This window comes from Ornithorhynchus anatinus, chromosome X3 (genome assembly GCF_004115215.2).
Source record: "Ornithorhynchus anatinus isolate Pmale09 chromosome X3, mOrnAna1.pri.v4, whole genome shotgun sequence".
In the NCBI taxonomy this organism is placed as follows: domain Eukaryota; kingdom Metazoa; phylum Chordata; class Mammalia; order Monotremata; family Ornithorhynchidae; genus Ornithorhynchus; species Ornithorhynchus anatinus.
In genome coordinates, this window is record NC_041751.1 from 32,754,833 (window position 1) to 32,766,581 (window position 11,749).

The window sequence follows — 11,749 nt, forward strand, 5'->3', positions numbered from 1 at the left end:
TGAGTTCGAATCCCAGCTCTGCCACCTGTCGGCTGTGTGACCGTGGGCAAGTCACTTAACTTCTCTGTGCCTCAGTTCCCTCACCTGTAAAATGGGGATTAAGACTGTGAGCCCCACGGGGGACGACCTGATTCCCCTCTGTCTACCCCAGCGCTTAGAACAGTGCTCGGCACATAGTAAGCGCCTAACAAATACCAACACTATTATTATTATTATTAAAGGGAAACTTTGCGAGTGAGCCGAGGAGCTGTCATGGGAGGCCGGAATTTACCAGGACAGCTGAGTTTGAGCCGGACTAACTACCCCGGACTGATCTGTGGATGGACGATGAACCACAGAGGAGCTGAAGGACACAGACCAGGTGATGGAGAGGTATTCATTCCCGGAACTGGTGTAAGATCCTTCTGATCACTCACTGCTGAATTGTATTCTGCCGGCCACTCAGTACAGCGCTCTGTATCAATAAATACCACTGATTGATTGCTGAAACCCTTAAGGAGATACATCCCGGCTTTCTGTTTATAGCCTGTTTTTATTGGAAAGAATGGGACTTTTGATATTCCCCTCTCATACTGGTAACTAATTAATCATGGTATTTGTTAAGATCTTACTATGTGCCAGACACTGAACTAGGGGCTGGAACAATATCTCTCTCTATATATAATGGCATTTGTTAAGCGCTTACTATGTGCCAAGCACTGTTCTAAGCACTGGGGTAGATACAAGGTGACAAGGTTGTCCCACGAGGGGCTCACAGTCTCAATCTCCATTTTACAGATGAGGTCATCGAGGTACAGAGAAGTCAAGTGACCCGCCCGGAGTCACACAGCTGATCAGAGGCGGAGCCAGGATTAGAATCCATGACCTCCGACTCCCAAGCCCGGGCTCTTTCCACTAAGCCACGCTGGCACAATTATCACGATGGGAAGAGTCACTGGACTCTTAGAGCCCCAAGATGCTTCCTATGGAAGAGAAGCAGTGTGGCTTAGTGGGTTTGCTTGCTCCAGCGCTTAGTACAGTTCCTGGCACATAGTTAAGCGCTTAACCAATATCATCGTTATTATTAACAAATGCCATCATTACTACTATTATTATTACTGCTGCTACACTAGTACTGCTATGGTTATTACTAGTAATAATAATAACGATGGCATCGGTTGAGCACTTACTATGTGCAAAGCACTTTTCTAAGCGCTGGGGGGATACAAGGTAATCAGGCTGTCCCACATGGGGCTCAGAGTCTCCATCCCCATTTTACTCTCGACCCTTTTATCCACTGCTGCTACTTTGTTTCTGAAATAAGACCCATTCGACCTTATTTCCATGACGGCCGCTCCAGGGGCGTCTCTTGGAGGGTCAATTAGCAGCTGATAATTGGCGAAGGGCCCTGGGTTCCTTTCGACAGGCTGTTGGGCAGCAGGGAGGACAAATCTGGGCCTTATTAGAAATGCCCCAGTCGAAGTGTCAGGGGGGATTAACACTCATTCACAGACACACACAGGCACCCAGGGTAATCAGTCCCTGACGGAGGGGACGGGGGAAGAGAGGGGCTGATAAATGGTGCCGTCAGGGCCTGACTGTCCGCCAGCTGCCCCCCCCAAGTTTCCGTCCGAGAGATGGAGACGGGTGAGTGGGATCAGCTCGTCTCTCTGTTGGTGGGATTTCAAGAACTCTGAACTCATCATGGGAACTCAGGCTGGAGGCCCCCACCGTTCTCCTTTCCTCCTTCCATAGCCGGGTCCTCTTGGGGACCCCGAGACCCGGGAGAAGCCGCTCCGGGTCCGCTCTCGGCCACCACCCACGACACCGCTGAGCCCAGCAACCATCGGACGGCCCGATGAGAAGACGGACAGGCGCGGCAGGGCCGAAAGGAGCATGGCTTAGTGGGGAGAGCGCGGTTCTGGGAGTCGGAAGGACCCGTCTGCTGTGTGACCCTGGGTAAGTCACTTGACTTCTTCGTGCCTCGGTTACCTCATCGGTAAAACGGGGATCAAGAGCGTGAGCCCCGTGTGGGACGGGGACTGGGTCCAACCTTAATAACTTGAATCTTCCCCAGCACTCAGAACAGCGTTCGGCACGTAGAAGGCGCTTAAGTACTATTGTTACTATCATTAGGGACAGATCAGAAGCCGATAGGTAGTTTAAATTATTATTATTAATAATAACAATGGTTCTAAACGCTGTTTTTAATCCCCTACTGCAATCAACTCTCCATGATGCAGATATATGGTGTTCAAATGATAGGATCTTCCACATTCTCTTTATTTATTCTCCCCCCCCCCCCCCCAGTTGCTATGAAGGAGGCCTCCTCCGATTCAACCTGAAAATTCAAGACGATGTCCGCCACCGAACTCTCCTTTGGGATCATGATCCTGCTCCAGTTCGGCATCGGGCTCTCAGTCAACGTCTTCCTCCTCCTGTTTTATGCCCGGGTGGTGTCCGGCAGCCACAAGCCCAGCTCCTCGGACCTGATCCTCGCCCACCTGACCTTGGCCAACACCATCATCCTCCTCACCAGTGGAGTCTTAGAGACCCTGTCAGCGTGGGGGCTGAGCAATTTCCTGGACGACGTCGGATGTAAGATCCTCATCTACCTGTACCGGGTGGGCCGGGGCCTGGCCATCTGCACCACCTGCCTCCTGAGCGTCTTCCAGGCCGTCACCCTCAGCCCCGGCACCTCCCGGTGGGCGGGGGTCAAAGCCAAATTGCCCAGATATATCATCCCCTTCTGCCTCCTCTCCTGGCTCCTCAGTATGTTCATCGATTTCGATACTCTCATCTACATCATAGGCCCCCAGAACAGCAGCAGCGTTCGGATCGTACTGGATCTTAAATACTGCTCAAAAGTCCACGCTCGCGCGGACGTCGCCCTGATGATCGTGATCGTGCTCTCCTTACGCGATCTGTCCTTCGTGGGGCTCATGAGCTTGGCCAGCGGCTACATGGTGTTTGTCCTGCACAGGCACCGCCGGCGGGTCCGGCACCTCCACGGGCCCGGACGTTCTCCTGGCGCCAAGGCCGAGGTCCGAGCGGTCAAGAGAGTGGTCGCCCTGGTCACCCTCTACGTCCTCCTCTACGGACGGCAGTCGGTCATGCTGAGCGTCATCTTAAACACGAAAGAGAGGTCTCCTCTGCTGGTCAGCGGCCACATGGTGTTTCTTCTCACCTTCTCGGCCTTCAGTCCCCTCCTGATGATCCACAGCGACCGGAGGATGAGAACGTTCTGGAAGACGGAATCCCCTGATTCCTCATAGGGTCCCAGGTAGTCAATCGACACTTTGCACTGAGCGCTCACTGTGTGCAGAGCACCGTAATAATAATGATAATGATAACGTTGGTATTTGGTAAGCCCTTCCGCTGTGCCGAACACCGTTCTAAGCGCTAGGGGAGATACAAGCTTCCGGGTTGTCCCGCGTGGGGCTCACAATCTTAATCCTCATTTTACAGACGAGGAAACTGAGGCACAGAGAACTTAAGTGACTTGCCCAGAGTCACCCAGCTGACAAGTGGTGGAGGCGGGATTAGAAACGCCGACCTCTGACTCCCAAGCCCGGGCTCTTTCTTAAGCGCTTTGGAGAGTAATAATAATAATAATAATAATGTTGGTATTTGTTAGGCGCTTACTATGTGCAGAGCACTGTCCTAAGCGCTGGGGCAGATAGAGGCTGATCAGGTTGTCCCACGGGAGGCTCACAGTTAATCCCCATTTGACAGATGAGGGAACTGAGGCCCAGAGAAGCGAAGTGACTCGCCCACAGTCACACAGCTGACAAGCGGCAGAGCCGGGATTCGAACCCACGACCTCGGACTCCCAAGCCCGGGCTCTTTCCACTGAGCCACGCAGAGTACAGTGTGATAGAGTCGGTGGACACGACCCCTGCGAGCCATGAGCTTACGGCCAAGGGCGGGGGACAGACATTAATAGAAATATTCATTCCTTTAATAAGATACGATTGAATGAATGAAATAGATAAATTACGGATATGGACACGGGCCTCAGGGGTGAATGAAAGATGCAAATTCAGTTACCTCATCTGTAAAATAGGATTAAGACTGTGAGCCTCGCTTCTAGACGGTAAGCCCATTGTTGGGTAGGGATTGTCTCTATCTGTTGCCGAATTGGACTTTCCAAGCGCTTAGTCCAGTGCTTGGCACAGAGCAAGCGCTTAACAAATACCATTCATTCATTCATCCAATCGTATTTATGGAGTGGATTGAATGAATTGATGAATGAATCAGCCCCACGTAAGACAACCTGATGACCTTGTCTCTCCCCCAGCGCTTACAACAGTGCTTGGCACATAGTAGGCGCTTAACAGATGCCGTCATTATTATTAGTATTAGAGCCTCAGCAGCGGAGCAGGGGGGTTGAGGGGAAGATAATTCTATTTATCTTGATGATTCTATTTATCTTGATGGTAGTGATGCCTTACTACTTGTTTTGTTTTGTTCTGTTGTCTGTCTCCCCTCCTCCTCCCTCCCCCCTAAATACTATTATCTATTACTCTATTTTATTAATGATGCATATACATCTATGATTCCATTTATCTATTTTGGTGGTATTGATGCCCGACCACTTGTTTTGTTCTGTTGTCTGTCTCCCCTCCTCCCTCCTAAATACTATTACTTATTACTCTATTTTATTGATGACGCAGATACATCTATGATTCTATTCATCTATTTTGGCGGTATTGATGCCCGACTACTTGTTTTGTTTTGTTCTGTTGTCTGTCTCCCCTCCTCCCTCCTAAATACTATTATCTATTACTCTATTTTATTAATGATGCATATACATCTATGATTCCATTTATCTATTTTGGTGGTATTGATGCCCGACCACTTGTTTTGTTCTGTTGTCTGTCTCCCCTCCTCCCTCCTAAATACTATTACTTATTACTCTATTTTATTGATGACGCAGATACATCTATGATTCTATTCATCTATTTTGGCGGTACTGATGCCCGACTACTTGTTTTGTTTTGTTCTGTTGTCTGTCTCCCCTCCTCCCTCCTAAATACTATTATCTATTACTCTATTTTATTAATGATGCATATACATCTATGATTCCATTTATCTATTTTGGTGGTATTGATGCCCGACCACTTGTTTTGTTCTGTTGTCTGTCTCCCCTCCTCCCTCCTAAATACTATTACTTATTACTCTATTTTATTGATGACGCAGATACATCTATGATTCTATTCATCTATTTTGGCAGTACTGATGCCCGACTACTTGTTTTGTTTTGTTCTGTTGTCTGTCTCCCCTCCTCCCTCCTAAATACTATTATCTATTACTCTATTTTATTAATGATGCATATACATCTATGATTCCATTTATCTATTTTGGTGGTATTGATGCCCGACCACTTGTTTTGTTCTGTTGTCTGTCTCCCCTCCTCCCTCCTAAATACTATTACTTATTACTCTATTTTATTGATGACGCAGATACATCTATGATTCTATTCATCTATTTTGGCGGTACTGATGCCCGACTACTTGTTTTGTTTGTTCTGTTGTCTGTCTCCCCTCCTCCCTCCTAAATACTATTATCTATTACTCTATTTTATTAATGATGCATATACATCTATGATTCCATTTATCTATTTTGGTGGTATTGATGCCCGACCACTTGTTTTGTTCTGTTGTCTGTCTCCCCTCCTCCCTACTAAATAATATTATTTATTACTCTATTTTATTGATGACGCAGATACATCTATGATTCTATTCATCTATTTTGGCGGTATTGATGCCTGACTACTTGTTAAGTTTTGCTGTCTGCCTCCCGCTTTGATACTGTGAGCCCGGTGTTGGGCAGGGATCGTCTCCATCTGTTGTCCAATTGTACTCTCCAAGCGCTTAGTCCAGTGCTCCGCACACAGTAAGCGCTCAATAAATACGATGGAAAGAAAGAAAGAAAAAAGAAAGAGAGAAGGAGAGAGAGAGAAAGCGAGAAAGAGGAAAGAGAGGAAGAGAGGAAGAGGAAGGAAGGAAGGAGGAAGGGAAGGAAGGAAGGAAGGAAGGAAGGAAGGAAGGGAAGGAAGGAAGGAAGGAAGGAAGGAAGGAAGGAAGGAAGGAAGGAAGGAAGGAAGGAAGGAAGGAAGGAAGGAAGAAAGAAGGAAGGAAGGAAGGAAGAAAGAAGAAGAAAGAAGGAAGAAAAGAAAGGAAAGAAAGAAAAGAAAAGAAAGAAAGAAAGAAAGAAGAAAGAAAGAAAGAAGAAAGAAAGAAGAAAGAAAGAAAGAAAGAAAGAAAGAAAGAAAGAAAGAAAGAAAAGAAAGAAAGAAAGAAAGAAAGAAAGAAAGAAAGAAAGAAAGAAAGAAAGAAAGAAAGATAAAGAAAAGGAAAGTCTGGGGGGCTTTTTTGTACTTTAGACTGTAAAATCGTCCTCTGGACCGTAAACTGGTTGTGCGCGGGGATTGTATCGGTTTATTGTTGGATTGTACTTTCCCGAGCGCTCGGTACAGTGCTCTGCACACAGTCCAGGCTCAATAAATCCGATTGAATGAATGCTTTGTCGCTTTCACTCTTCGTTTTCGTTCTGCTTCTCGAACACGCCTTGTTCTCTGCAAACGTGGAGGTGGCAATTCCGTTCTCACCGGGTCCCCCACCGAATGCCCCAAACTATCTTTCTGACCCCCCTGGCCTGGCTTGTAAGACTGTGATCCGCGTGTGGGACCACCTGACTACCCCGTGTCTACCCCCAGCGCTTAGAACAGTGCTCTGCGCATAGTAAGGGCTTAACGAACACGGACGTTATTATCATTATCACCCAAACAGGCTTGGTTTGTGAGATGGACCTTCTTTAATCCCCCAGCCAGGTTCTAGCCCCCGAGAGCAGTTGATCACAGAGCAAATCAGAGGTTGAAAGGGAATTTCCAGTCTCCTGTATCCCTGGAGGGCGGCTTGGGAGTCAGAGGTCGCGAGTTCTAATCCCGCTTCTGCCAGATGCGGGATTTAGGACTAGCGCAGAGAAAAGTCGTGCTCCGATAGTGACGCCTGATTACTTTTGTTCTGTTGTCTGTCTCCCCTCCTCCCTCCTAAATACTATCGTCTATTACTCTATTTTATTAATGACGCATATACATCTATGATTCTATTCATCTATTTTGGTGGTATTGATGCCGGACCACTTGTTTTGTTTTGTTCCGTCTCCCCTCCTCCCTCCTAGATACTATTATTACTCTATTTTATTAATGATGCGTATACATCTATGATTCTATTCATCTATTTTGGTGGTATTGATGCCGGACCACTTGTTTTGTTTTGTTCCGTCTCCCCTCCTCCCTCCTAGATACTATTATTACTCTATTTTATTAATGATGCATATACATCTATGATTCTATTTATCGATTTTGGCGGTATTGATGCCTGACCACTTGTTTCGTTTTGCTGTCTGCCTCCCGCTTTGAGACTGTGAGCCCGGTGTTGGGCAGGGACCGTCTCTATCTGTTGCCCAGTTGTTCATTCCAAGCGCTTAGTCCAGTGCTCTGCACAGAGTGAGCGCTCAATAAACAATAATAATAATAGCAGCGTGGCCCAGTGGAAAGAGCCCGGGCTTGGGAGTCAGAGATCATGGGTTCGAATCCCGGCTCTGCCGCTTGTCAGCTGTGTGACTTTGGGCCAGTCACTTCACTTCTCTGGGCCTCAGTGACCTCATCTGTAAAATGGGGCTTCAGACTGGGAGCCCCACGTGGGACAACCTGGTTCCCTTGTGTCTAGCCCAGCGCTTAGAACAGTGCTCTGCACAGAGTAAGCGCTTAACAAATACCAACATTCATTAATTAAGATTGAATGAGTGATAAAAGAGGGCGTCCATATACCGGCTCTATTTCGTGGTGTTTCCTTGAAATAATCATCAGCCAGGTCTTGACATTTGTGGGATTCTAATTGATAATGTTGATATTTGTTAAGCGCTTACTCTGTGCCGAGCACCGTTCTAAGCGCTGGGGGAGATCCAGGGTGATCAGGTTGTCCCACGGGAGGCTCCCAGTCTTCATCCCCATTTTCCAGATGAGGTCACTGAGGCCCAGAGAAGTGAAGTGACTCGCCCACAGTCACCCGGCTGACAAGCGGCAGAGCCGGGATTCGAACTCATCACCTCTGACTCCCAAGCCCGGGCTCTTTCCACGGCGTTTGTTAAGCTCTGACTGTGTGCCAAGCACTGTTCTAAGCGCTGGGGGAGATAGGAGGTTATCAGGTTGCCCCAGGTGGGGCTCACCGTCTGAATCTCCAGTTGACAGATGAGGGAACTGAGGCACAGAGAAGTTAAGCGATTCGCCCAAAGTTACAAGCGCTTAGTACAGTGCTCCGCACCCAGGAAGCGCTCCATAAATACGATTGGATGAATGAATGAATGGTAAGCGTTTAATAATGTTGGTATTTGTTAAGCGCTTACTCGGTGCCAAGCACTGTTCTAAGCGCCGGGGGAGATACAAGGTCATCCGTTTGTCCCACGTGGGGCTCACAGTCTTCATCCCATTTTCCAGATGAGGGAACTGAGGCCCAGAGAAGTGAAGTGACTTGTCCGAGGTCACGCAACTGACAAGTGGCAGAGCCGGGATTCGAACCCACGACCTCTGTCCCCCAAGCCCGGGCTCTTGCCACTGAGCCCCGCTGCTTCTCCCGTGAGCCCCACGTGGGACCCCCCCCCCCCGGTGACCTTGTAGCGACCCCAGCGCTTAGAACAGTGCCTTGGCACAGAGTAAACAGAAGCAGCATGGCTCAGTGGAAAGAACCCGGGCTTGGGAGTCAGAGGTCACGGGTTCGAATCCCGGCTCTGCCACGAGTCAGCTGTGTCACTGTGGGCAAGTCACGTCACTTCTCTGGGCCTCAGTGACCTCATCTGGAAAATGGGGATGAAGACTGGGAGCCTCAGGGGGGAACAACCTGATGACGCTGTATCTAGCCCAGCGCTTAGAACAGTGTTCTGCACAAAGTAAGCACTTAACCAATACCAAAGTCATTATTATTCTTATTACTTGTCGGCTGTGTGACTCAGGGCAGGCCACATCACTTCTCTGGGCCTCAGTTCCCTCATCTGTCGAATGGGGATTAACTGTGAGCCTCACGTGGGACCACCCGATGACCCTGTATCTCCCCCAGCGCTTAGAACGGCGCTCTGCACATAGGAAGCGCTTAACCAATACCAACATCATTATTATTATTCATCCCCATTTGCCAGATGCGGGAACTGAGGCCCAGAGAAGTCAAGTGACTTGTCCAAGGTCACACAGCAGGCGGGGGAGGGGGAGGAGCCGGGCGCCACCTAGCGGCCCAACGTTCCGCCGGCTGGGGGCGGGCTCTGGCGCACGCGCGGGGCGCGCCTTCGGCTCCGCCGCCCCGCCCCCCTCGGGGGCCGCGCCCGGCTATTGGCTCCGCGGCTTGGGGGGCGGGGCTATGGGTGACGTCACAGGGGAACCATCGAGCGCCGCCGCGGCCGCCTAGAGCGGCCTCGGCAGTGGCCTCGCTTCCGGCCATTGTGGGTCCGGGCGCGCGGGTCGGGCCCCCGGCGCGAGACCCTGCGCGTGCCCCGGCGCCAGGCCCCGCCCCTCCCCCCCCCGGAGCGGTGAGTGGGGCCCCAGAACCCCCCGGGGCGGGGGCTGCAGCCGCGGAGGCTTCTGGGAGGAGCCAAAGGGAGGCCAGCGGAGCCAGCCGGGTCACGGGTTCCAATCCTGCCCCTGCCCTGTGAGCCCGGCCCGCTCCCTCATCCGCAAAATGAGGAGACCCACGGGGGGCGCGGCCCCGCCCCAGCGCGCACTCACCACTCATTCACTAGTAGTAGTTCATTGAAGGAAGCAGCGTGGCTCAGTGGCAAGGGCCCGGGCTTGGGAGGCAGAGGTCACGAGTTCGAATCCCGGCTCTGCCACTTGTCAGCCGGGTGACTGTGGGCGAGTCACTTCACTTCTCTGGGCCTCAGTGACCTCATCTGGAAAACGGGGATGAAGACTGGGAGCCGCACGGGGGACAACCTGATGACCCTGGATCTCCCCCAGCGCTTAGAACGGTGCTCTGCACATATTTAAGCGCTTTAACGGCTACCGACATTATTATTCAATAGTATTTCATTCAATCGTATTTATTGAGCGCTTACTATGTGCAGAGCACTGGACCAAGCGCTTGGAATGAACAGGTCGGCAACAGATAGAGACGGTCCCTGCCGTTTGACGGGCGCACAGTCTCATCTGCAGAGCACTGTACTGAGCGCTTGGATTGTAATAATAATAACGTTGGTATTGGGTAAGCGCTTACTCTGTGCAGAGCACCGTTCTAAGCGCTGGGGGAGATCTGGGGTCATCGGGTGGTCATCCGGCAGCAGATGAGCTCATTTGACAGATGAGGTCACTGAGGCCCAGAGAAGTGATGTGGCCTGCCCTGAGTCACACAGCGGACAAGTAATAACAAAATAATGATGTTGGTATTGGTTAAGTGCTTACTTTGTGCAGAGCAGTGTTCTAAGCGCCGGGGGAGATACAGGGTCATCGGGTTGTCCCCCGTGAGGCTCCCGGTCTTCATCCCCATTTTCCAGATGAGGTCACTGAGGCCCAATGAAGTGACTTGCCCACAGTCACACAGCTGACAGCGGCAGAGCCGGGATTCGAACCCATGATCTATGACTCCCAAGCCCAAGCTCTTTCCGCTGAGCCACGCTGCTGCTAATAATAACGTTGGTATTAAGCGCTTACTATGTGCAGAGCACTGTTCTAAGCACTGGGCTAGATACAGGGTCATCAGGTTGTTCCCCCGTGAGGCTCCCAGTCTTCATCCCTATTTTCCAGATGAGGTCACTGAGGCCCAGAGAAGTGAAGTGACTTGCCCACAGTGACAGCTGACTGGTGGCGGAGCCGGGATTCGAACCCATGACCTCTGACTCCCAAACCCGGGCTCTTTCCACTGAGTCACGCCGTGTACAATTGTGAGACGGTCCCTGCCCACTGACGGGCTGACAATCGAAACGGGGGAGACAGCAGAGCAAAAGAGAACAAAACGAAAACAATAATGATAATAGTGATGGTATTTGTTAGCACTTACTGTGTGCCAAGCACTGTTCTAAGCGCTGGAGGGATACAAGGTGATCAGGTTGTCCCCCGTGGGGCTCACGGTTTTCATCCCCATTTGACAGATGAGGGAACCGAGGCATTGAGAAGTGAAGTGACTTGCCCAGAGTCACACAGCTGGCAAGTGGTGGAGGCAGGATTCGAACCCATGACCTCTGACTCCCTAGCCCGGGCTCTTTCCACCGAGCCACGCTGCTTCACAAGACAATAATCATAATGTTGGTGTTTGCTCAGCGCTTACTATGTGCCCGGCACTGTTGTAAGCGCTGGGGGAGATACGAGGTCATCGGGTTGTCCCACGTGGGGCTCACGGTCTTTAATCCCCATTTTACAGATGAGGGAACTGAGGCCCAGAGAAGTGAAGTGACTGGCCCAAAGTCACACAGCTGATACGTGCTGGGACCGGGATCAGAACCCACGACCTCGGACTCCCAAGCCCGGGCTCTTTCCACTGAGCCTCGCCGCTTCTCCCAACTGAGCATCCGCCTCTTTTCTCCCGAGTAAAAGTCGGCAGTTCAAGGAGGGCGGCTCAGTGGAAAGAGCCCGGGCTTGGGAGTCCGAGGTCGTGGGTTCTAATGCCGCCTCCGCCACTTGTCGGCTGGGTGACTTTGGACCAGTCATTTCTCTGTGCCTCTGAGACCTCATGGGGATTAAGACCGTGAGCCCCACATGGGCCAACCTGATTACCTTGTATCTACC

The 11,749-nt window shown here is 50.7% G+C and overlaps 1 protein-coding gene across 1 annotated transcript; it reads left to right on the forward strand.

The window, feature by feature from the left end:
• Window positions 1-2,336: 2,336 nt before the first annotated feature.
• ORNANAV1R3047 (vomeronasal 1 receptor ornAnaV1R3047) lies at window positions 2,337-3,254 on the forward strand. The gene has a single exon (NM_001253439.2). It carries the CDS (start codon window positions 2,337-2,339, stop codon window positions 3,252-3,254), a length of 918 nt encoding a protein of 305 aa, NP_001240368.1.
• Window positions 3,255-11,749: the final 8,495 nt, after the last annotated feature.

Coding starts and splice junctions, on each gene's coding strand:
- ORNANAV1R3047 (NM_001253439.2), top strand. CDS start 2,337: ATGTCCGCCACCGAACTCTCCTTTGGGATCATGATCCTGCTCCAGTTC.